Source organism: Platichthys flesus, chromosome 12, assembly GCF_949316205.1.
Source record: "Platichthys flesus chromosome 12, fPlaFle2.1, whole genome shotgun sequence".
Taxonomy (NCBI): domain Eukaryota; kingdom Metazoa; phylum Chordata; class Actinopteri; order Pleuronectiformes; family Pleuronectidae; genus Platichthys; species Platichthys flesus.
The window spans coordinates 5,004,621-5,031,176 of record NC_084956.1 but is presented as its reverse complement, the minus strand read 5'-3'; the positions used below and the strand labels follow the sequence as shown (position 1 = coordinate 5,031,176).

Here is a 26,556-nt window from a genome sequence, read left to right as displayed (position 1 = left end):
TCTCAAGCAGCACTACATCTGGAAACATGCTGATGAACTGGACCAGTTGCAAGGACAGAGGTACTTGGACAAAGTCCCTGCTCTCTGGCAGAGCTCGGTGTGTCCAACAGGGAGCTTTTCACAAGACCACATTCTGACAGACAATGTTACGCAGGCAAATTTTGTGGTCCTCGAATTATTACCCAGGGAGCTGAGACCTCGTCCAGAAGGAGAATGTGTTTCTCCTCTTCGGAGTTACGAGAACCAGACAAAGTAAAGTTTGCTCCAAAGTGTCAGTTTGTCTCGAAGAACCAGCGCAGAGCTGACTTCTTGTATTTGAAAAAAAAACAAAAAACTGAAGGATACCACAAGATTTCTCTAGCTTTTCCAGTTTCCTTTCAGGTCTACGATGAAACAACAGACGTAACAAATAACGACCAACCGGCCACATAGGTTCACTGCAGAGTTTGATACAATGGAGGAAGCCGTGCATGACACTACTGAGGTACAGGAAATAGCATCATCATCATCACTACCACCTGACATCAGAAACCAGGAACGTACAGCTTCTGGAGGAGATTCTGAGCAAAGTTCATGATATTCACATATGAGGTGAAAGTAACATATTGCGGGCAAATTTATTTTAACAAAGAAAAAGCTGTCATTTGTACATCTACCATATAAAACATTTTTATCCTTCTGTAAAATGATCTCATAAAATCCCTGATACCCAAGATAAGATTAGATGTTATTGATCCTCGTAGAGAAAATTCTGATTTGACACAGCAGCACTAACGAGTAGCTGCCAAGGGGATGTCGTGAGAAATAAAACTAAGAAAAAGAAACAGAAGATAAGATAAAAATATAAAAACTATATACAGTATTGGACTGCTCTATAAATATTAAAGTTATGCGATATACATGTATAATATACAATATAAAGCCTACCTGAAATTACAATACCACAGTTGGAATGCTTTCTTTTGTGTCAAATAAAATTATCTACTTAACTGAGCTGCAATTTTCTATGCAGCATTGCCAGGTTGTTAGCTGAGGCATTATATGAAAAATACTATCCACAGGTAGACTGCAGTACCATGAAGTCACGGAGAAAGACAACTCGCCATCGAGATGTGTTTCAAGTTATGAATCGTGTATAAACACACATGATTCACCTTGATAGTGTAATGTCTCTATTTGTCGTTTTCTGTGACCATAACTCAGACTGGATTTACCTAGATTGCTTCATTTCATGGCCTTAGAATGAGCTGTGATGTCACCCATTACTAGCCCAAAATACATTTTTAATAACACACACACACATACACAAAAGTTCCTCTGTCCCGGCTGCTCAAACAGCTTGGCTCCATTGTTCAGTCAGCTGCAAAGCTTGACCTCAGGGAAACAAATTGAGGGACGCACCCTCTCTCTCTCTTTCTATCAAAGACACACACACACACACTCACACACATACACACATACACGTCGGGTCTGAAGACGATGACATTTTTCACAGAGAAAAGCGTCCAAATGGCAGGTGTCAGGGGCCGTCAGTCTCTAGCAAGGCGCTAGAAGGCAGGCAGGCAGGCAGGCAGGCACGCACACAAACACACACAATCACGCAGACACACACTCACACACACATAAACTCCAACTGCCAGTGTGAGGCACGTCTGAAAAGAGCAAAGCCTCACAGACATTCATGTCAATCTGGTAGCAGGGAAGGCTTGTGTCAAGCACAAATGCGTACACACACTCACATAAACCCAAAATCCCAAATACACACATGGCATGTCACACAGCCTCATCACACATGTTTGTCACACGCAGGACCATCGCTGGGAACAGTGGAGGCCTTGGGGAGGACGGCATAGTGGCTGAGTCGAAAGAGGGGAAGAAGAAGAAGAAGGGACAGTCCGAGGCTGACCACCACTGAGGCATGGTGGGAGGGGAGAGGCAGGCGTGGGTGATATGGACAAGGCTGGCAGATATTCACTGTACACCACCTGCGAATGCCAAAGGTCCCCAGCCCGACACTGCCCTCCCACGAGGAGCTACACAAACAAACACGAATATACTTTTTATAAGAAAACATGGTGAAGTTGTGGTATGATACTTCTTTTTTTTTTTTAAATCACAAAAAGTTAATTCTGATCTTTGAGATGACTACAGACATTCATCCATCATTCTTTTTTGCATCTCCTCTTCCAATTCCAGGGTTAACTTTTTACTCATTGCTTTGTTATAATAAAAAAGGATTTTGAAATAGGTTTCAGCCTTCCTCTATGCATCCCGCATTAAGTCAAATACACCACAACCTCCTTCTAATGTACCCATTAATACTTTTGAAAAGAAGGCAGACACATGCCAAGGCCTTCTCGCATGCCTTCAAATGCATCTGTCCCTCTGCACCTCCTCCTCTCCAACCTTCAAACCTTCGGTGAGTGCCTGGATCTCACTCAGTCATCGCTGGTCCTGCCACTGTATGTTCATCACTCACTCGGCCTGGCCCTGGGAGCATGCCCGGTCACAGGACATGACAGGGGATACACATACACACCCGCGACCACGCACAGCCATGAATACAGTCTACACCACTGTCCTCCAGGTCCATCAGCTAGCCAGTAATAATGATCTCATCCTAACAGGAGAGGGCTAGGGGGCGAGATGGTCAAGGACTTCTTGTGAGATTGTCTGTGTGTCAGTGCAGATGTACACTGGTGGCTATTTGAGTATGTTTCCTGCTGCAACGGCTTAGGCTGCCCTGGGACAGCTTCAAGTATGAACCAGTCAAGGAGAGAATGATGACTACCACTGGAAAGAGAGACGGCCAACTACTTTTGTCACTTCAACATCAGGCAATGACAGACCTGCACGGAGGGAACACGTCTTAACAAAGTGAACTCCCTGCATCTTTAACTATCGACATGTAGAGTCCTTAGATCAAATCAAGTGGCACCAAAATGTCACACACTTATGGAAATCAGTTGTCTTAACATACCTGATTTTGTTCACATCAATATCCATAAATTATTCTCTAAGAAATCTGTGAAAATTAAAAAAAAAAAAAAGGTAGAATCTTGCGAAAGAAACACACAAACGGACTGTGTATTCCTTAGAATTTCCCACGGGATTAATAAAGGATCCATCTATCTATCTATCTAGAGGTAATTATAAAGCATAACAATTGTATAGCCAATTCCCACCTCACTGAATTACCTGTATCTCTATTGTAATTCATCAAATAATGAATTGAAGGCTGGTGACTTGAAGCGCCCTCAGGGTTGTGTTAGTGTGTTTATGAGAAACAGTAACGGGGTCGGTCATCTCGTTGCCTTGAGGACCGACGGCGCAAGTGGTCAAGAAATTGGATGTCGTTTTTGTACGCCTCTAGCTGTGGTCACTGTGTGTGTGTGTGTGTGTGTGTGTGTATATGTATCATCACCATTGCCCAAAGATCTCCCTAACCTTACCCCACATATTCTTGCCCTCTGTTTTCATTAACATCAGCCAACCGCTGTCAACTTGTCACTCTTCATGTACACAGACCAAACACATGCATTAATATTCACATAAATTACAGTTAAATCAAAGGACGGTGAAAGCAAATAGTTTAAGTCTAGTTTAACAGCCTGAAGCAGCCACATGCAAAAAAAAAATGAATCAAAGTGAAAATTAAAACATGATGAGAGTAACATTCCCTGCCGTCAATCACTGACCTTTTTTTGGTGGTTTTGTCTGTTAAATACCAGTGATAAATCAGCTGCTGAAGTAATGTGGCAGCAGGGGGGGTGTATGTGTGTGTGTGTGTGTGTGTGGGTGTGATCACTGCCAATCACCTCCATTTACAAAATCTGTCTGCCATTACAGACCACTGCACGTTACCAAAACACACCACTGCAACACACACACACACACACACACCCACACGACTGAAACACAAACACACCCACACCTGTCTGGCCAGTACCAAGCACTCTTATGGGCTTTGACAAAACCCACATGCTACCAGTCAGTGCATTGACAGACAAGGTCACGCTGCACTGATCTGTCAAGTGCCACAAAAAACACACACACACGGAGTTCGGAGCTCTAGCCATGAGCAGGTGTTAATGACAATAACCAGGCCATGAAACAGTCACATATTTCCACACCTACCTCACACACAACTATATACAGTGCATACACACGGGTTTAAACCACCTACACACGAGGAAATCATTCACTTAATTCAGAGACATCAAGTTTTTTTGTGTGTTATTTTAAACCAATATGTCAGAAAGTGACGTCCAGCAGCAGGTCCTTATATTATTGGGACGCAGCTGCAGTGCAGATAACCTGCTGTGCATTCAGTGGGGGGGCACCACAGGCGCAGACAAACCTTGTCAGCTACATAAAACCTCATGCTGTAAAATGTCCTGCAGGATGCAGGTCAGTGATAAAGGCGATGTTCAGGCTTAATCATGTAACTGTTACTTTGCTATAAATCTAACACAAAATTTATATCTTGGGATTTTCTTCCTTGCTTCAAAAATAAAGGTTAAGTACAATGTTTCCTGAGATGCAGTTGAAAAGGAGACGCACATAATGGTGAGGCTACACTCGTTAGACTCAGAAATCTAATGATAAGTAATATTGTGCTCTATGTGCAGTAAACTACATTTTGGCCATGTAAATGGATTTCATTGCATTGGTTTCTATTATAGTATTCTTTTCTGAGCGACTTCCAAAATTTGATGCAATATGTAGAATTGATTTATGTCGTTAGCATAACAATTTTTAAGAAAGGTAATACAATGAATGAGCAAAAACATTTAAGTTTACTAATTATGCTTAATATTGCACAAAATTAAAAATGTAACAGGAAAATGTATTAAGGAGCATCGAGTTGTGATGTTATGAAAAATATTAGCCTCCAAGACAAGTATTCTCATCATCTATCAAAACCTAAACAGAACAAAATATGACTCACTAGTTCTGTAAATAGATAATCTGTTTTACAAGAATAAAACCAACAAAAAGCCAGTTACAGCAACTTATAACTGAGCAGCATGTTATACAGATTCACACCTGCCTCCATCTGCAGGACACTACTACATAGATGTGCCCTTGTTTTGATGTCTTTCAAAAACACACCTTACAAATTATGGAAGAAGTGACTTAGTGAGTACGATGAGTTTACTCAAACAGGACTAAGGCACTGAAAAAATACATATACACACAAACACACACACACACACACACACACACAAGGATGTCCCGCAGGCTGCCATTTCTGGCTGTCATTCCAGCTGAGCACTGAGGCAGAAGGACGGAGAGAGAGAGACAGGCGGGTAGAGAAGAAAGGTTGGAGTAGGGTGGGGGTGGTGACACAATGAAGGCTCACATAGGGAGACAGGAAGCAGACGGTGCAAATGAGGCTGAGGTCTTAAATGAACTAATGCACTGTCAAGCTGCAGCAGAGAGGAGAGGTTTAATTGCCTCTACAGACACATGTGCTGGTATCGGTACACACACAGATTCATAAAAAAAAAAACCACAGGCATATAAAACCTCTAACAGCACTTCTGCTAAAATGATATATGAAAAAAATAAAAAACCCTCTTTCAACATTGGCAATATCAAATTCTACTGGCTGTTCCCCACAAGGTAATGAGGTTAAAGAATCCTAACAATCAAGCCTGCTCTTCCGTTTGGTCAAATACAACAATGATAATGAAACACAATCCCTCACTCTCTCTCTCTCGCTCTCTCTCATTTTGACACAACATTTTCTGGATTTTTGCTTTTGAGCCAAAATGTGCACAGCTGCTTTTAGTGGCTGAGGATGACAAAGAACGAATAGAAAGAAAATAAGTCACTGGAAGCCAAAGAAGTACAGATGGTAAAGGTGGAGCCATGATTTTGTAAAAGACGGTGTGGGCTTCACAATAGAGCATTTATTGATGTTTGGAGGCCAATGCTAATATTATGGAGCTAAAAAGTTGACAATGATTCCTAGGGTCTCATTATCAAAGGTTTATCTTTTTTTTTTAAGTTCATTCATAAACTTCATGACAAATTGGCCACTTTTTAATCCCCAGGCAGTATATCACTCAGGCTCTAGTGTTGCCTGTGGTTGCTGTCTGTTCTGCTGGGTCAGCTAGCAGTCGACGAATGGGACGCCTGAAAGACTTCCTATACCTGTCGATCACAAACAGTTTGAAGCAACTTGGGTATAAGGTCAACGAACAAACGTATAGAACGTACACAACGTCACAAAGTGTCCTGGAAATCTGGGTCAATTAATTATATTGGGGACAGTCACAGCATGCACCGAGGCCCCGTGCTGTTCCTGATGCAACTTGGCTATTCTCTGTCATAGCCATCACCCTAGTTGCTGTGGTAATGAGGTTTCCCTAATGGCAGGTCAGGGTCAGCTGTGGGTCAGTCAGCGGGGGAGAGAGACCCTCACAGTTACTAACAACCATCACTCTGTGAGGCCAGTTGTCTTCCGCTGACCTCCCTTCCTCATACATCAAGGGAAATTTTGGTCAAAATTGGCATATCAGAGGCCAAGGTCAACGTTCATCCAGATACCTTGAAGGAGTCCCGATTAAAGAAAATAAACACATTACTAATAAGCGAACACTTTGTGCTAACTCCACCCAGGTATCACATGTAGCTCATACTGTGTGTAACACTTCAGTGTAAAGTGGGTCCATACCCCAGAGTCTTATATTTCAAAGACATACAAAATGTGGGGGACCACATCTCAGGAGGGAAGAGTGGGAGTAGACAAGCATTATGTGGATTTCCTAGTCATTTCCAAAGCACATTGAATTGCTCGCATGACGATAGTAGCAATAAAGTGAGGAGGGAGAGGGAGAGGACAGCGAAGAGATGAGTTCAGCCAGAATCAAGATGGAGAGGGAGGTCTAGTAAAAGAAAAGCATATAACTCGAGACAAACTAAGTTTTAGCTCTATCATCCGTGGTTCTGAGATTTCACCAGGCACAGTCCAGTCTGAAGAAAACCAAAGTGAAGCATAGGACCAGACAACTCTAGGGCAACTCCATCGGGTTCACAACAACCATATTTCTGTGGCTAATCTCAAAATAACATTCCTCTGCTCTTCAATAGTTCAGGCGAAAGCTTTTATTCTAAAAACCTTGCTAAAGCGTCAGCAGAACGTTCATACATGTGTTTCAAGCAGAAAAAATATAAAGCTAATCATATCAGGTGGCAGAAGACATTCAGCGAGCACCACATCAAACCAGAAGCCCCAACATTCTTACGTGTTGTGAGACGCATGAACACCAAAAGACTCAACAAGAGAGACATTATATCAAGATGTGAAATGACGCTGCTTTGAAGGTGCTCCAGTCTGCTCCCGGGAGAAAAATGTCTTTCGCAAAAATAATTAAGTGGAAGTTAACTTAATAAACCCATCACTTTGACGGTTTCAGCTTTAGCAAATAGACAGAAAATGGAACTTTAGAGAAAAAGCATGGGCTATTAAAGCCGAGGTATGACCTCTGGAGTGTGCATGTGAGCATGAACTCAGAAATACTGAGAAATCGCTTAAATACACACACATTCAAGCAAAAGCTCAGAATCATTCTAGGCTGTGGTCCCAGTGCAAACCTCAAGTCAACAAACACACATGGAACTCTGCAGTGGGAGAAAGAGACGGAGCAACGAGAAGCCAGTGGTTATTATGCTTGGATCGAGGTTCTGTGCCGTTGTATTCTGAGGTGTAGACCCGGCCTGTTCGCAGACACAACGTGCACCGCCAACCTTCAATCGGACCAAAGTGAAACGAAGTCCAGATGGCTTTCATAGGCAATATTCGCTTGAGGGACACATTCCAATTTGTCTTCCTCACCATCTGTGTCCCGCTGTCTCGCTCCCACACGTTTTCCGACTCGGTTCTTTGCCCTTTCACAGTCCTCCCCCTCTCATTCCTTTCCACACCCTTAACTTTCTGCATTTTCTTTTATATATCAACACCATAATATAATTTCTCCCCATCATTCCTGATCTGACTGACATCCCTCTTCTTCCCAGAGTCGCCCCTGTTGGGGCGATTGAGGCGCATTGAGCTGTGGCTTTAAAACATTTAAGAATGTGAAGGTCTTCATGTGAATTAGAAGGTTTGTGAACAATGAAAACTATGAAATGTAGTTAATTTTACTAAATAAACATGATATACTATGGATTACTAATTAATTACACATGGACATCACAATATGCAATAGGGTAGAAGTAGGGTTTCATTAATCCATTTTCTACAGCATCTTTCTCCATTCAGGTGAACGAGCTTACCAGTAGGACACGTCCAGGGGGTGAAAGTAGCGCCTGGAGATGAGGTCAGCAAAGAAGGCCTCGGTCTCACGGCACGCTGTCCCGTTTCCTATGACAACCTTTGTACAACTGGTATGGACAAGAGGAAGAGGAAAAACTCAATGAGGGTTAAGAAAGCAGCCGCCACAGTAGTTCAAACATCTGTAAGTTTCATGGGACACTTATATTAAACACTAATACCTGTATTTGGTCATGAGGTGGCGCAGTTTTTCAGCTTCTTTTTGCTGGTTTGCATTATGCAGGTATGCAACATCAGTATATAGGATCTGACCTGATGGAGAGACGAAGACAAAAGAGGTTGCTGGCAAAGTATTATCGTGACGAGAGGGGGCTCAATAGAGTTAACTCCATACTGTCAGCTAATGTCTTTCCACTGTCAGATGTCATATGAGGCAGAAATGCTGCAAATGAACTCAATGATTTATGATCTCCACATCTGCACTGCCTGATCCTCCACAGGAAGTCCAATCCCTGCCAGTTCTGTGCTTCCTCAGAGCACAAGTATAGAGCTGAAGGGAAAGCTCTGACAGGAAGTCATGTGCTCTCGGACCCAAACATGCGACCATAGCACGTGATGTATCTACAGTAATATGCTGGTGTCTGTCTGCTGTAAGTGTGTCAGCGTGACTTGTGGCCACACAATCAGTCACCCAGAGGGTGGGATCTACCCCTGCACAGCGTGAGGCCACACCCACTGAGAGACATGCTGAGACCTACAGTGGACATACAAAAAAAAAACACACACACATACGTGCACACACATAATCCACCCACCTAGGTCATGCCAAGTGGTATCTATTTTCTGAGATTGCACATACACACACCTCAGTTGGAATAAACAATTCTCTATTACTTATTAACATATGTAAAATAACGACATTTTTCTTTTCTATTAGTGAATTCTGTTTTTTTCCTTTTCTGTGTTATGCATTGATAAAAAAATCCTCTTGTTATGCTCTGAGGGAATCTCTCTACCTGCCATCCTACCTACATACTCACCTATCGACCCCAGTGATTACTAACCATAAAGACCAGTACACTCTGAGTTGACTTACTAGTGGGGGAGAGAATAGCCAGCTTACAGCCATGTCTAAAGCCAGGGTCCACCCCCAAGACGGTACAACCCCTGATTGGAGAAACCAGTAGCCGCTGGCGGAGGTTCCGCACAAACATAGCGATTGATTCCTTCTCTGCTGCAACTGTCAGCTTAGTCCTGAAGAGAGGGAATGAAAGAGAAGATAAAAAGGTTGGGACATAGAAAGACGGGGAGAGTAGTGCACATCAACAAAAGGAAGGTGGAGATGGTAGGTGTATGGTGAGGGTGAAAAGAAACAAAGAATGAAAGTGGAAATTAATTTACGGAGAAGAAAGGGAAGAGGTGAGAGATGAGGGGGGAAGAGGTCTAATAGGGCCACAGTGCTAATGAATAAGTGGTTATTTAATGAAGAAAAGCCCTGAAAGCAAAACACACAAGCACTCGTAGAGTACCTGTAACTCCGGGTGAGGAAAGGCAGAATGAGTCTTTTATAAGAGTCCTCCACTGCATTCTTGATGATTGCATTAAGCTCTTGTCTCGCAAATGTCTTCGGCCTCCACCTGCATTAAAGTAGCGGAGAAAAAGTTGATTATTTTTGTCTATACAATCTGTGAAAGGAGACATGATGTGAAGTTGACAGATGTCAAATGTCAGGAAAGTTCTAATTCACTAGCAAACAGTTTTTCATTTTGTGTTTTACAAACTATAAATATATAATGTGCTATTGAAAATGTCTCTCTAAATTAAATTTAAAATAAATGGTGCGGCAATAGAGATTGTGGAGCAATTCAAGTCAGACAAAAAAAAAATAACACAAACCATTACACATTCTTTGAGTTTCTGCTTTCTTTTTTCATTCAAATCAAATATCTTTCAAGGGAAAAAAAAAAGGGACCAAACCTTGACCAATGAATGGATCGTATTGAAGTGAGGAGCCTTCATATTTGTCACGGTGGAAAAGCTATTTAATATTCAATATTTCAGAACCAATCAAGTGCTAATTCACCTTTTGAATCCTTTAATAACAAATATCTACTCATTTATGAATATATTCATCTTCAAGAATCTGCAGTTGTGTCATTGTACTTATTGTCAACCTCAACCACTTGGACTTGGCATGGACCAAAATCAATGATCTCTTCATAAGTTTGTATGTATTTTATGAAGCACTCATAAATGAATGACTACATTATAATAATATAACCATGAACCAGGTTATCTATGCCCTAGACATATAAATCTGTGTTTTTGTGTGTGTGTGTGTGTGTGTGTGTGTGTGTGTGTGTGTGTGTGTGTGTGTGTGTGTGTGTGTGTGTGTGTGTGTGTGTTATCTTTTTCCTGACCTGTTGTTGATGCACCACCTAGTGAAGTCAATCTTCACTCTGTCGGAAATGTTCACCTTCACTGTCAGAATCTTCAGACTCTCCCCTCGGTTAATTGCCAGGGTCTGTATGCGTACACACAAATGAATGAAAGCACACACACCCAGATTTCCCGTGGTTAATGCAATAAAATAAATTATTAAAGCAGTGAGCAAAGAAAGACGCCACAAGTAACACATTTAAAGTATGAACATTTGTTGTAAACATTTCTTAATCCATACAGCAGTCATTTTGGGTGCTACAAGTGAATTCTCTGATTTATTTATTCTTTAAATCTAGGATTGAATTTCTAGTTTGATCATTTCAATTGAACAATTGAGAAATATTGTTTTGTTCAGACTTCAGGTTAATTTAAACAACATATCTCTTCAAACAGAAAACATAAATATACGTGCAATTATTGTCATGTTCAGAATATTTAGTTGTTTCCATTCAGGAGCACCAAAAACAAGAATAAAAACCATTTTATACTAGAGCCTTACTAAAATACTGGTTGGCAGAAAAAAATCACAGATATAATTCCTTCAGTCATATCGACAGTGATGCTTACGTGTGCTGTTGGATGTGAAAATATGAAAACATATATTTCACAGAATAAGCAATGCAGAAATGTGTGTATTTATATTTATATAAAAACATTTAATTTCTTGATTCAAGATATATTAAAAGTAATTATTAATAAAGTTAATTTTGAAAAGGACATCTTAGAAATATCTTAGTCCAATATTTTTATCAGTATCGGCTCTAAACCATTCCTATCAGCCGGGCTCTTATCTGCACATATGAAGTTTTTTTTGGATATATATATATATATATATATATAAAAAAAAAACATGTGCTCCAAAACCTCACAAACACACAAAAACAAAACTCTCCACACACGTGTAAAAGTGATGAGCCTGGCAGTGTGTCCCGTGGCCAGGCCTGTTATGTGCGGGTCCCCCCTCAGAGGAACTGTTACATGCTGTTAAGCAAACAGTAGTAAGTGTCTGACCTTTTCAGTGGGGAACCTTTAGCCCGCCACAGAACAGGAGCAAGAAACAAGACGTCAATCTGGAGCCCAAGCGGAAGAAGCGAGCTGACAAATGCCACCACTACGCCACCATCAGCGCTGAGACCGCAAGGCCTACCCCCGCCTAACCCAAATCACACACACACACACACAGACACACACGGTGCCACAACCATTACCACTCAGCTGCACCCTCGGATGCGCCGCGCCCGTTTGCAACTCACACTCACGGAAATAAAAAAACACAGCTAATGGCGTGGCAGACGCGAGAATTAATGCAGCGAGCTTCTTGACTTATGATGAAAGTAAAATGTCTCCTCTGTTGGCATGTTCCCGCCCGGGGCCACCGCCGTGACTGTGATGTCATTTCTAAAACAATCTTCATCAAAGCACTGAAGTTTAACATGCTGTCCAAGGAATGAGGGACAACACCTCTGTCTGCTCGGGACTCTCGGGGAAAAGCCACGAGTGACATTAAAGTGGTAAAATAAAAACACAGCTTTGCAGAATCTTTTTTTTCAGGATTTGATATTCGATCATTTCGCGAAACGCCGAATGACAAACGGTCTTAACACGACTGTCGTTCATTTATGAAGCAGCGTTGGGTGAATGCAAAATATAAAGAAAGAGGAGCACCTGTAGCAAAAAGTCTTGTAGCCAAAAAAGGGCTGTTGTTGGTCCAAATACTTCAAAAGTCAAGTGCCTCAACACACACACACACTTAAACTATCAATTGTCCGTTCTTAACAAGTATTAATGAAGATTCAGGTATTCAAGGATTTGTTTTTTTTACGAAAACATAAATGAGCAATGCTGAAGGTCAATGCACCTTTAATAACCTCCACCATAAACTTTTGCTGTGCATCCTGAAATTCAACAACCAAAAATGTTGATTCCTTAAACTTGCTGCCACATACCAACAGATGAGTCTTAGCTCTGTTTTCCCTGGTCGCAGGGCCACTGTCCTCGCTAATGATAAATAACAGTGTCTATGAGCACATCTCTCAGTTTCCGCCTGCATTAGGTCAATGGCGGGACACAGAGAGTGATCTGAAAGGAAGGGTGATGTGAGACAGAGTGAGAAGTGTGTGTTTGTGTGTTAGATGGGCCACATGTGACAGGTAGCCAAGTGCTGGCCAAACCCTGACGAGAGCAGACAGACTGTCTGCTGGATGCCCCCTTCGTCCTCCCACCAGCCCCGAAGGGTGGGCAGCCGGCCAGCGAGCGTCCCTCTCTCTATCTGTCTCCTTGTCTCGATCACCCTTTCGTTAGAGGAATACTGTCATCAACACATCTATCCACTCAACATATCAGGGATAAACAAACACACACAGACAGACACAAAGATCCACAGCAGTGTGTCAGCCGAGCCAAAAAAGTGATAGGCAATCTTACTTGTAGCAAAGCAGCCCCATGCTACAAGGTGAGGCTTCGCTCTGCTGGTGCAAGAGGATTATAAAAAGAACTGCACGGACCATACAATGTTCTTCATAGACACTGAAATTGTACCATTAGAAGGAATCATGGTTCAGCTTGGTTAACTTGTATTTTGGATTAACACACTGGCTTCTTGGAGAGAACATTAATGTGTGTGTTGGGTGATAGGCACCAGACTACGCCCAAATGTGATCCGAGCTCGATGAGTTTTGGGTGGAATCACATCTCCATTTACAGTCGTCCACTTGTGATCAGATTATGAAAAATGTGTTTTAATGCAATGTCCTCTGTCTCTTTTACACCCCAAAAACAAACCATGGAGCCCGGAAAAGCTTTACGTTATTTTGCCTTCATTCAAAGTTTTTCAATTTATTTAATATTGAAAAAATAAGGCAGAAGGGTGTGAAATATAGACCATTTTCAAAACCGTTACCTTGCACATGTTTTGTTAGGATTCTTAAAATAGAATATATCACTGTTAACATAATAAGTTCCGTTTGTTGATCTCCGGATAATTTACTATATTTTACAATATAGAAAAAATATATAGATGTTAAGCACCACCTAAGACTAGAAAGTACTCGTATATCCTGTGAGGTCCTCTAAAGCAACACACACAAACAGATATACACACTCACACAACTATAACGAGTATTAGTATGAGAGGTTGACAGTGTGGAAATAAACTTTTTTCCCCACCTGTCCATCAAAAATCAGTGTTTAATTGATGAAGCAGTTCCATTTACCCGAGCTCCACTGCAGGGGAGCCCCAGACCCGAGCACTAAACTGCTGTTGATCAAAACGTAAATCGCATTAAAAGTAGCTCACTGCACATTCAACAAATCCACTCTGGCATACTCCAGCACATACCAGCTGCTAATAGCTATAAGCTAAATGTGTAGCCTTCCAAGACAGTTTCAAATCAAATCTGACGGAATTAAATCAGAGCTATGCACCCCAACCAGATATGTCAGAGGGTTCATGCTTTGAGACACATTGAATACCAGAGCTTTATACACAATTAATATAAATTACTTTATAAAACTAATAGAAATAATTCTATAACAAGGCAAACATCAGGGGGATTAAAACATTCCATTAAAATACGTAATTAATGACATGAGCATCAAAATACTTGATGTGGAAAAATTATTTTTTAAGAAAAGATACATACAGTTTCAGATTCCAGATTCTGAACTGTAGAAATCTTTAGCTTTTCTTATTGTCTTATTTAATTGTAAATTATATAGAAATCAGATGATATCATCCTGAGCATTTTACAGACCAAGTAATTAATCAATGAATAAATGATTTTTTTAAATCAGTATTAGTTGCACAGGCATGTATTTCTTTTCCTAAAGTGCATTAATGTTCATGTTTAATCTTTCTTCTATAAAAACATAAATGTTTGTCTTTGTACGTCTCAGTTTTAACCATCTACAGGTGAACTTGTATGTTTTCTGAACCACATCACTCTTTACTGATTCATTCATTCAAGCAAGACCCCGTCCTTTACTTCAACAACCAGGCAAGTGTGTGCTCAGACACACACACATGCCTCCTGTCAAAACACATCTCCCACCTGCTCCCACTTCCCGCCAACTTGACGGCTAGAAAAGGTTCATTTTAGCCGGAATCCGACAGCTAGCAGGGTCACAGCAGCCTGTGGATTAACCCTCCGTGACAAAGACGAGTCATCGAATTAAAGGCCCCGCATACTTAGGAGCGGAGAGGGGAAGAGGGGGGGGGAGCAGTGGATTGGAGGGCTTCATCGGAAAAAGAGGGGGGGAGAGTCAGATCAGAGCAAAGCTAGAGAGATAAGTGACGGACGCACCTCAACGTCGCTCATCTGTTCATTCTCTCCCTCCCTCCACCACCCCCACTCCCTCTACACACCCCTCCGTCCGCCTGTGGGCCCAGCAGCAGTGGCTGTCACTACAGGAGAGCGCCTGTCAATCAAAGCTTCCTAATCCAATGGCATGTCGGCAGGGGACATGTCACATATGTTAAGAGGAGAGAACGAGGGGACTTGCCGGGTGTGCTTGTGTGTGAGCAAGTGTGTTTGTGCGCGTGTGTGTGTATGTGATTGTATGACTGTAGGGCAGAGTGCGGTCGCCAGAGAGTGTGATGTGGCAGAGAGGCAGCGGGTGATGGAAGTTATGGTGACACATGAGGCCCGGGACCAACTCTGAGTAACCCACCAGTCACTAGAGGGACGGGGGGGAGCAGAGGAGGCAGAGCAGGGCACAGGAGGGGTAAATGTGGAGGCACAGACAAGGCTAACTGCGACTGACAACACTAGCATTCAGAAGCAGCACACACGAAGGAGACAGAAATGGCACAAACACAAACAGATGGTGTGCATTTGTGTGTGTGTGTGTGTGTGTGTGTGTTTGTTACACTATACAGGACTATAAGAGCAAACAGGTTAAACTACACTATTAAGAATTATTATCTGTTATTACTTTTAGATAACAGGTGTGCAAATTCAATTAAGTTCCCTAAATATAAGACAGTAAACATGTGGCTATGAAGGTTTTTTCAACTGTGTTCATGTATGAGATGTGTATAAATATATATTTATATATATATATATATATATATATATATATATATAAATAAATAATATAGAGTTGTCATGATACCAACATTTTAGACTTCAATACAATACTTGAATTAAGAAATGACACTTGATACCACAACAAAGAGATGATATAATGCTTTTCTTGGAAGCAATATAGATTTATTCAATTAATTAATTAATTAATACCAGCAAATTGATGTCCACAACAAACTGGCCAGACGAGTCTGTAAAAAGCTACAGGTTGAGGTAAGTTGATTCTTAAATGCACCCTTGTGTTGAAAAACTGATTTTGGATCTTTCTCTGTATTTTCTGACAAGCATAAAAAAATAAGGTCAGTTGTATATGGTGTGCTGATGTGTTTCAAGTGTGAAATTAAGCTCTTTTGACACATTAATGCTCCAACTTATGGTAATAGCGCTGTTAAATGAATTAATGAACAACCGGATGACTACCTGATGAGCCTGGATGTTTTGGATTTTGTTGGTGAAGTCAGCGTAGAGTTGGAAATTGTTGATGTCTGGTTTTCGTCGGCCTTGGTCAGTCTTCTCCTGCTCTTTTCCCTTCAGCGCGGACTTGGACACAGACGACTGGATGGAAACATAACTGTTCTCACACCTGCCACAGCAAGAGAGAAGTTCAGAGAGAATCAATTGAGGTTGAAATATTTTGATTCCCAGAAAGCCAGACACACGGGAGAAAAGTGCAATGATTCAATGTACAAAACAACGACAATATAGAAACATTGTGTGCATGTGGATGTTCTCACAATGTTTTTACATAGGTGAGTGTCTCTGGGTCTTTGGCGATCATATCAGCCAAGATATGCTCCACACCTGTAGCCACTTCTTCCACCGAGGACAGACCTGTCACATAAAAAAAGAAATACTGTAAATCTAAACAATACTATAGGTGACTTTTAATGAGGTCTATAAATATGCAAGTAGAAATATAATTTAAAAAGGGTGTTAATAAAATATTTCATAACTGAATATGATTATTTATTTGTGCATGAATGTGGGTATAAGACTTCACATCTAAACCAGTTGAAAAACACAAGGAAAGGTCAACAAATCCAAAGAGCTCTTGGATGGAAATAATGCTTTCAGAGTCAATTTAAAACTGTAAAACTCCTCATTTTGAGTGTGTGTGCTCATCTCTTGCCTTGAGTATCAGGTTTTACCCATGTCTGTAAATCCAGAGTGTGAGGTGTTTCCATCAGAGCAGAGGCAGCCTCCTCAAGGCCAAGGGCTTTGGCTTTGCGAGCCTTTGTGAGCTTACTTCCTTTTTTATAGGGAGAATACTACAAAGACAGAAGCATGAAAGGTGTAAGAGATTCATTCAGGTGTAGACAAGTTATGATAAAATGAGATCTCAAATTAATATATTGGAATTAATAATGTGATTCTAACCACATGATCCAGGTCATCAGCCGATCGACAGCTCCTCAAGTTTTGTTCCAACTCGGTTGTCAAAACTCCGTCTTTCTTCAGGGTCTGAATGACAGACTGGGTCTTCTTAGCCAGGGTACTGAAGCAAAACACACACACATAAACAAAGACAATTTGATTAAATGAAACAAACACACACACACACACACACACACACACACACACACACACACACACACACACACACACACACACACACACACACACACACACACACACACACACACACACACACACACACACACACACACACACACACACACACACACACACACACACACACACACACACACACAGGATTTAAAGCTTGAACACCAGCACCATCTAGTGGCCAGAGTCTGGAAAGGACCCACCTCCTGCTCTGTTCATATGAGAAAAGATTTCATGGCTGCTACATGAAACTCAATAAAGTGTGCTAGGGAGTGAGTGGAAGAAAAATGTGTTTGAGTGCCTTTTCCTTTTGGTTTGACTGAAAGGGGTTCCTACCATAACTCCTCGTATACCAGCTGGACGTCCCGGACAGCATCAGCATCCATATGGTTTATCATCTCTTTGCGGTAGCGCACCATGAACGGCACCGTGTTCTCCTCACGGAGCAGACCAATGATATTTACACACACCCACTTCTCCACACATGTCAGGACGGACACCAGCTGAGGGTAAAGACAGGCAGACAATACAATGCTACTTCTGTTTTGTTATTATCTCACAATCAGTATATTAGGGTGATTATACAGTATGGAAATGGATACAGGAAAGGGTTAAGTCTGTTGATCTTTCCATCTAATCCCCGACCAAGCATCTGAAATCCGCACTGTTGTCCCTCAATGTTGTAATATATTGAGTAAAATGGGTCATAGATTATCAGCATTATTTCGGGGGGATAAATTGCTATGTTGGTAACAGTGTCCCACCGAACCTTTGGAGTTAGCTTGTTCACAAAGGGCAGAAATGTGAATGTAAAACAACATCTGTGATGCTTTTGGCGGGAGCAACTTCATAGTGAGCACCTGGGTCACTCTGAAAACATTCATTCATTTCATTCAGTGAGGAACAGGCAGTGTCCCCTGCTACACTGCCTCAACCATGTTACAAATAAAAGTGTCTAACACCCACAACCCAACAGTACCTCCTGTAAGTCCCAGTTCATATTGAGCTCATTCCTGAGAGCTTGTGCGACTGCATGGGGTAAAGCAGTCGGTCGGCCCAGGCAGGCACCGCTGGTCTTCTGCTTCTTTAGAGAGGGCTCATCGAATGTGAAATCCTCCTCCTCTACTTCCTCTTTCTTTGCTTTGAGACCAGCGAGTGAAGGCCCCTCATCTGCCCACCTGTCGGCCTCGTTGGCTCCTGACACGATAAATGACTCCCTCTACAAACCAAGAAACAGAAAGATACAACTGAAAACTTTAAAACGCTCAAAAGAATATGAGAGATTATTGGCAGGATATCTACTTTGTTGAAAAGTAACTCCAGCCTATTTTCATCTTCTTGTTTGCATCAAGGTTTGTGTGTATTTGAGTATGCATATATACAGATATACTCTTACTAATACCTCCTGTTTCATACTAACACTTGGCCCACTTTCTTCAGCCCTCCATCCCTCTGTGCCGCCTGTTTGTTCTTCCCCTTTGACTTCTCCAGCCTTATCAATCTTTTTCCTCTTCGTTCCAGCCAACCGAGATCCACCAGAATCCTTGAGAGCTGCAGGCACCCGTGTTTTTCGCTCTGCTGCAGGTTTGCGCGGGGCCCTCGGCTTAACAGCCTTAGGCTCTTTAGGCATTTTGGGAGCTTTTGGTTCTTTGGGTGCTTTTGGTTCTTTTGGTGCTTTTGGTTCTTTGGGCGCTTTTGGCTGCTTGGGTTTTACAGTTCTCTTGACAGCTGCCTTCTTCTCCCCTGCAGCAGGGTCCCTGGCAGTCTTGCTGGGTGCTTTTGACTTTGGCTCAGATGGACTCCACTCCTCACTGTCCTCATCACTAGTGATCGTCTGGGTAAACGACCTGATGGTATAGTATGAACAGCAGGAAGGAAAAGCTGTTAGGTACACTACTCCAACAAGACAGAGGGCTTGTGGTTCGATTGCCAGCTCCTCCATCCCACATGTGAAACTGTCCTTAGGCAAAACACTGAACCCCAAATTGCCCCTGCTGGCTGTGCTGGCAGTGTGTGATAGTTGTGGGATGAAGAAAGCTTGGGATGAAATGCACTGTATGAATTTGTGAGTGTCAATAGGTCAATGCCAAACCTGTATTTATAGACAGATGGACAGATAGATAGATAGAAAGATAGGTAGGTAAGGCTACCTTCTGTAATATGCTACACGCTCTTATTTATATAGTATCATTTATATTAACATAGTAAATGTTGGGGGCTATATTTCCACCCCCAACAGTAAGGACAGACCCCAAGCTGCCCCAGAGACCCTGAACACACATATGATGTTTTGCATTAAGTGGATTATCCTCGGGATAGAAATGCTAAATGCTATGGATTAAATGAAAGTCACTTACAAGTCGGAGTCCTCCATGTCTTTGTACTTGGACACCTTGCATGTTGTTGCTCGGGGTTTTCGCATCATCTGTTAGAGAACAAGTGTTGTTATGAAGCTTAACATCAAGGTTGTTGCGTTGGAAATTAATCACATCATTTATCTAAGTGACAATTTGGGGAAAGGGAGCGTTGTCAGTGTAACACGAGGTTCCTACGTTGTGACAATAGATAATATCGAGGTGTTATTAGCGTGTTAGCATCAACAGGGGCCACGTCACCATCAGCTTAGCTAGCGTTAGCAGCATGTCCCCACCCAGCAGGTTAGGATTGAACATACAGCAGGAAGCTGTTATCGATGCTAACTGTATCAGTCATATACATTTAACGAAACGGAAAAGAAGACATGTTTGCTAGCTATGCTATCCCGGGGTTAGCCGCTATTTCAAATTTGCCGCTTCACGCAGAAGCCCGCAGAGTTTTCCGGTTAAGTGGACTGACAGCTGAGCACGTTCATGGATGTCCGTGTTTTACTCGCACGGGTTGACTCGGGTTAAACCACCAGTTTACCTTTATATCGCTTTAAAGGGTGAAATAGTTTGAAGATGCTCGCAGCTGCTGTTTCTCTGCTTCCTGCAACATCACCGGTTCAACCAATCACAACGCCCGGAAATCTTAAAGGGAAGGTGCACCTTTTTTTAAAGAGACTGCGCTTCTGACATTATAAACATATAAAAACTATTTTTTACAATTCTTCATTAATCTGATGATTGGGGTTTGTCATTTAAATGATTTTTATTCTTCCCATTCAGATGTTGAGTTAAATAGATGGATGGATGGATAGATGGATAGATGGATAGATGGATAGATAAAGTTATAGGAATGAGGCTCTGGTTAAAAAAAAACCTTGTCACACATTTGGACATTATCAGGAACAACTGAGACAAGTGTAAACTGTATTTTCCGGCTTTATTCGAAGAACACAAATGAAAAATAAGGACAGACAGTTTCACTAGTTTTCTTTTACAAAGTTGTGATGGAGTTTCACATTGTCAAGTTGATAACTCCTGCGTTGACGTGCAGGAGTGAAAATCTTTCGTAGAAACAGTTAAGTAAAGAACCATCGACTGACCCGTCTGGCACTGACTCCACTGCACATAAAGATTTAAAGTAAGATATTGAATAAAGAACAAGATAAAACAAGCAAACAAATGATGAACAGGAAATAAAAAAAAATAAAAGCATGCAATATAAGGACAACAACACAATGATTGTCAATAGGCACAAGTTGTTTATGTGTTCCAGTTACCAAACATACACTTTGTATATTTTCCATCACACTTTCCAGTTAAAGTAAAAACTAAAGTGATCAAAACCTCAGAATAAACTCGGTTTCTCATCTATGGCTTTTTGGCTAAAACGTAACACAGGTGAGACTGTGCAGATCAGCAATGTGCGTTAAAGTCAATGGCAACAATACACAGTACCTCCGTAAACGAATGTCATGTAAAAGGTAAAATCCATCTTAGTGCAAAATATTTATCTTTTATATCTATTTATGTGTATTTCTTTGCTTTGATAAGAATTCTTTGTATAATGTGTCAAGATGCGTAGACAAGGTGTTATTTTCTTAAATCAGTATATACTCTCAGGTTTACATATATACATATTTTTCCGGGAACATGGCCTCATTTACAATGAAACACTTGTATCTCAAATAACAGAGTTGAAAATTAAAGGTGGAGAAAAACACATACTTCTTTAGGTTGTTCCCCTTTACATAATAAACAGAGCGAACTCCCTGAAACCAAACAAATTCATCTCTCTCTTTACAAATAAAACATAATTTTTGATTTCCAATTTCCAATTCCAATCTGATTTGCATTAGGTTTCAGATTATTGTCCTAACAGCTTGGTAAAGGACATTATTAATCAAGATTAATGTGTATCAATTTAATAGTTAAAATTTCTCTTCCTCAAAAAGAAAAAGAAAACCTTGCAGAAAGTACTTTACACCAAACATGTGACACATACACCACATTTTAAATAAATTGAATAGTCAGCATTTCATTGATTTTCTTTTCATAGTTCAATCCGTGATTTCTGTACAATAACGAAACAGCTTTCAATCCTAAAATTTCCGAAGTGCAAAATAATCAGTCTCCAGCATATGAAATAGGCAGCCAAAACCCAGCAGGAAGAGGCTATTGCACACATGGCATGAGATATTCATATCAAGTCCACACAGCGTAGGCACTGTTGATATATGTTTTACATAAAGTACTTAAACACACACTTCTAGGTTTGGTTCGAATTCCAAAGTGCAACAAGAAACTACATTTAGTTTATGTTTGTATTTTCATCTGACGATCTACTAACTATCTCCCAAGCTCTTGATTTTGTTTTTTTACATAAACTATTATATTTATTAGAGTCTTTTTTACCATTATAAATACGAAAGGTCTCTGAAGTAAACCTAAAGTGATGTTTCATGAACGTCTCCAGAGACGAGGTCTACAATTCAAAATAGAAATTATTCAGCAACAAACATTTGACCTATAACCACATGAAGATTTTTTACAGCTTCTACAGAAAGCATCACCTTGTGTTGTGAGTTGATCCCCCAAGGGTTTCAAGTACTTTATATTTAAAGCTGCTATAAAAGAAGGTTGTGGAGAAAAATAAAAAAACATATATTCAAAATAAAATTATATATTTGAGACTTCATCTAGTCAGATTTTACCAGTAGGACGTGACTTGAAATGGTGGAGAAACACTGCTTTAAAACACTACTTGACACTTACTGAGACCATATGTTGGTCTAATGAATTTGCTAAGGACCTATTGTAGTTTTAAGTACAACTTGGGATCAGAAATCATCAGCTATAAGGATTTCAAATTTCCCTCAATTTAAGTCGTAGACCACAAAATGTGTTTTGATATTTCCCATGTAACAATAGTTGAAATGAACCAGATTTGGATGAATTTAAAACAGAAACAAATATATTTAACCTCATCTCTAAAAGCGGTCTGACAGAAAACAATTTTCCTATTTACTCATCTTTGTGTAACAATGTAATAACTTTTGAAATACGTATCTGTTCCCGTCTGTAGCTGTATTGGTGCCCTCTTCTTGTAGATGTCTCTCATCCTCCCCCACTTTTCTTGTCATCATCTGACTTGCGTCCTGCTTTCAGGTTGTTGATGTAGTCTTTGACGGTGGTTTCTATGTTGGGAACAGCATAACTTTGTGCTGCGAAGATCCCCGTGCAGGTTCCTACTGCAACACCGAGCAACGCTGAGGAGCGCAGCCTGGCGACGACGTACCCGGCCAGGAAACCCTTCAGGAAAGGAGAGGCGAGCAGACTGCCTCCCTGGAGAAGAAAGATGAGGAGGAATCAGATTAAGTACTGGGTAGTTGTGCATCTAAATCTGCATTCTGGTGTAGTATTCATGTTCTTTCAGTTGTCCTGAATACGGCCATTAAGTGCAAGACTTACTGGAGGAACCCCAGCCTGTATCTCGTCCTCCATACGTCTCTGGATGTCCTCCAGCTGGTCCTTCAACTCCACCAGGTCCTTGAGCTGGCCAAGAGAATTCTACACACAGACACACAGAGAGAGAGAGAGAGAGAGAGAGAGAGAGAGAGAGAGAGAGAGAGAGAGAGAGAGAGAGAGAGAGAGAACCAAAGTTTAACCAGTGCTTCATAAAACAGAACATGTTACTTATACATTAAAATGTAGCATACTAGTAAGTGTTTATACAAGTTTTAACAGACTGTGGAGCTCATGTGTGTCTGTCTAACTTTTTCAACGTCACATTAAACTTTAAACTAACGACGTTAACTCGGCTAATTCAACGAGTTGAGCTAGCAGTAAGCCACCAGCTAATTCTCACATTAACTTCACTTGCTTTAAGTGTCTTGTTAAAATAACACACACCGAGATTATGTCGTTTCATTCATTTACAGAAGCCAAAGAGACAACTAGCATGAAGCTAACAGTTAAGCTACACCGGCTGAAGAACAGCCTGCCTACACTTTGTTTAACGTCGTTGAAGCTAATTGATGTTTATTTAATGAAGATATGACAGTGAAGTACTTATATATAATATAGTAACTTTACTAATTTACACTGTTAAATGTAGCGTCCCGTTATAAAGTTGAGCACCGACCTTGTCATTAGCCATCGCTTCTGTGTTGTTGATGCTGACGTCACCTCTGTCTTCTTCCCTGTTTTGTCTGAGTTCGTGGAAAACGTATTTTACTGCCCTCTGCTGGTTTGTCTCCTGCACTGCATGTGCCTTTTTGAAGATTTTTAACTTTGAGAACTTCACTCCAGGTTTATTACAGTCATTATGCTCTATAACTCAAAGAACCTTCAGAATGTTTCAATAACTTAACCAGCAGACGCTCACATATTCTAATCATCTGCAATAACTTCTATTTTTAAACATATCTTCCATTTTCCCGAAAAGGTTCCAGATAAAGTCATTTATTTTTGTTATTAGTGAAGAAGCCTTCATGCATGTTGCAGTTCATTTCAAATATTAATAGCAGAGTGTGCTTCCTACAAACCTCAAAGCTCAGAGGAAACGGTCTAATTAGCTGGAGCCTCCTGTGAGAACTGTGCAGCGTGAGCTCATTACTGGAGCTGGAGATCCTGCCTGAGAGGGCAAAGGCGACGAGGAGAGAGTTGGAGTAGATAATTAAAGAGGAAGTGTGTCATGGAGGAAACAAGGTGCTCGAGTCGACACCGATATGTCGCCTGCACTGCAACAACTGTGTCCTAAGATGGAGGAAACATTGTGAGGATTGAAAAGAGCAATACGATACAATTCAGCAACACAATTTTGGTGACGTAGGATGTTTTGCATGGGTTAAAGTCAAAATGAATCAGATGACTGGACACACATGTGAATCACATGGAGGCTGTTATCCTGAGAGTGAATGATGGAGTTACAGGAGGCGAGAAAGACAAGAGAGGACGTGTCAGACACGACACTGATCGAGAGATGGGACGAGACAAAAAGACAGAAACTGTGGGAGGAGGAAGGTCTGTGACATTCTGTGCTTAGGGTTCATTTGAAAAGATTAGCCTCGCCACAACAAATTATTACTTTTAAGACTGTACTGGGCGGTTTCCTCCAGAGGGGCTCTCGGAAATGTTTAATCCTCATGCTCGGCAAGACACAGAGTCCATTAACCTTTCCTGAATCGGTCTTATCACGGGACCAACCTGCACTGGATTACAGTATTTAATGGTCTCTTCAAGCTGGAATTAAACAGTTTGCGTACTTCTTTTCCATGAGGCTGAACGCTGGTCTGCAGGTGAGTGGGAGCTGAGCAGAGGGATGGAGGTAAGGTGGGCTGTTGATGGTTTAAAGGGAGATGGGGGGGGGTATTGATTATGGCTGAGTAATGTAAAGGAAAGGTCATCGAAGAATCTGGGGCCATCCTCACAGGGATGTGCTTTAGTATAATGCTCATTCGTGGGCCACAAACTTCAGGGGCAGCAAATGGATTCACTGTATGTGATGGTTCGTTCTGTCAGCTTGATTTCAGCGAGTACTTTACAGCTTTGGGGCAAAAGCCTCATCCATTATTTAACAAGGCTTGCCGAGTTATTACATTCATACAATGCAGGGGCTTTGTTTAAATAGCACAGACATAAACTTCAATTGTTGTATTAGCAGATATGAGCTTTATAATTCAGACAATGGGAGGAGAAAAGCCCTGGGCAGGTTCAAGACAGGAGAGTGGTTCTGTTCCAATAGACTTGGAGGAGTACTTTGAAATGTACTTCATTGTTAATGCAATGAATAAATCTGAAGTCAGTGAGTGGTGGGATTTAACAATGTACATTTACTTTGTTACTGTACTTACTACATTTTTCATGTGTTAGTACTTATAGGGTAGGGTTATTTATAGATTACAGTGCTACATAATGAATATCAGCAAACATCTGTACTTTCTACTCCTCTATATTTTGTCTATGAAAAGAGTTACATGTTTTGGGGCATTTCACCCGGTGAGTATAAACTGGGGACAGAGAATGAGGAAGGACCATAACTGAAATGAACCTGCAGCCGCTGCCGGGGGGCTCGAGCCCCTGTATGCTTTAAAGATTTTAATTATATTTGAATGTAATAAACTTGCATTAAAAGAAATGTTAAAAGTTAATGGGATACTGTATAAGTTGAATATTTGATTACTTCCTGTGTAAATTCTGTGTAAATTGTGGCCTCCTTTGAGACCCCCTAATTCAGAAAATCCTAGATACACCACTGCTCCTTTAATAATAATAATAATACAGTATATATAATATAATAATAAAACTTTATTCATATAGCACCCTTTTAAACACAGTTGCAAGGTGCTTAACAAGTTAAAAATGAACAACAACATGTTGTAACTGAACAAATGCAGCATAACATATTAAAAGCTTTATTGTCTTTGTAATGTTGTAATCACATTATCTATAGTAATAGGAATTTGTGTAATAACTATAAAGCTACCTGTGTTTGATACTGATACACGTCATTTGATTAACACTGCACTCACTTCAAAGGAAGTCAACAAAAACAAGACACATCTCGATAGGACAATGTTATTGATTGTTTTCATTACATGAGAGTGAAACTAACTGCCCCCCCGCTGCCCCTTGTGTCACAATCACTGAATTATAGTTTCATAACCACTTCTCCGCCTGCAGGAACTCCTGCTCTGCGGCGTCTGGGTTTGATGCATCTCCTCGGGCTGTCATGGAGGAACCGGTCCCTGCGGTGCAACGCTTCGGCAGAGTGAGCAATGTTTTCAGAATGTTTTTAATGTTGTTTTTCAAACTG

The 26,556-nt window shown here is 41.0% G+C and overlaps 2 protein-coding genes across 2 annotated transcripts in view; both read right to left on the bottom strand.

The window, feature by feature from the left end:
• Positions 1-20,368, bottom strand: part of srbd1 (S1 RNA binding domain 1) — a 45,929-nt gene extending 25,561 nt beyond the window's left edge. Inside the window, exons 1-14 of the mRNA XM_062400354.1 lie at positions 20,281-20,368; positions 19,734-19,801; positions 18,779-19,223; positions 18,356-18,595; positions 17,713-17,879; positions 17,188-17,305; positions 16,940-17,078; positions 16,545-16,641; positions 16,231-16,393; positions 10,705-10,808; positions 9,814-9,921; positions 9,381-9,538; positions 8,506-8,596; positions 8,287-8,394 (exon numbers count right to left, since the gene is read on the bottom strand). Of these exons, the coding sequence (XP_062256338.1) occupies positions 8,287-8,394; positions 8,506-8,596; positions 9,381-9,538; positions 9,814-9,921; positions 10,705-10,808; positions 16,231-16,393; positions 16,545-16,641; positions 16,940-17,078; positions 17,188-17,305; positions 17,713-17,879; positions 18,356-18,595; positions 18,779-19,223; positions 19,734-19,801 (2,006 nt within the window). The 5' untranslated portion in view covers positions 20,281-20,368. The remainder of the gene's footprint in view (positions 1-8,286; positions 8,395-8,505; positions 8,597-9,380; positions 9,539-9,813; positions 9,922-10,704; positions 10,809-16,230; positions 16,394-16,544; positions 16,642-16,939; positions 17,079-17,187; positions 17,306-17,712; positions 17,880-18,355; positions 18,596-18,778; positions 19,224-19,733; positions 19,802-20,280) is intronic.
• Positions 20,369-20,660: 292 nt separating this feature from the next.
• LOC133966459 (SLC35A4 upstream open reading frame protein-like) lies at positions 20,661-23,935 on the bottom strand. Its single transcript, XM_062401396.1, has 3 exons — positions 23,884-23,935; positions 23,211-23,309; positions 20,661-23,084 (listed from the first exon to the last, which is right to left on the bottom strand). The coding sequence occupies exons 1-3, from the start codon at positions 23,896-23,898 to the stop codon at positions 22,857-22,859; spliced, it is 342 nt and encodes a 113-aa protein (XP_062257380.1). The 5' UTR covers positions 23,899-23,935; the 3' UTR covers positions 20,661-22,856.
• Between the last annotated feature and the right edge of the window lie 2,621 nt (positions 23,936-26,556).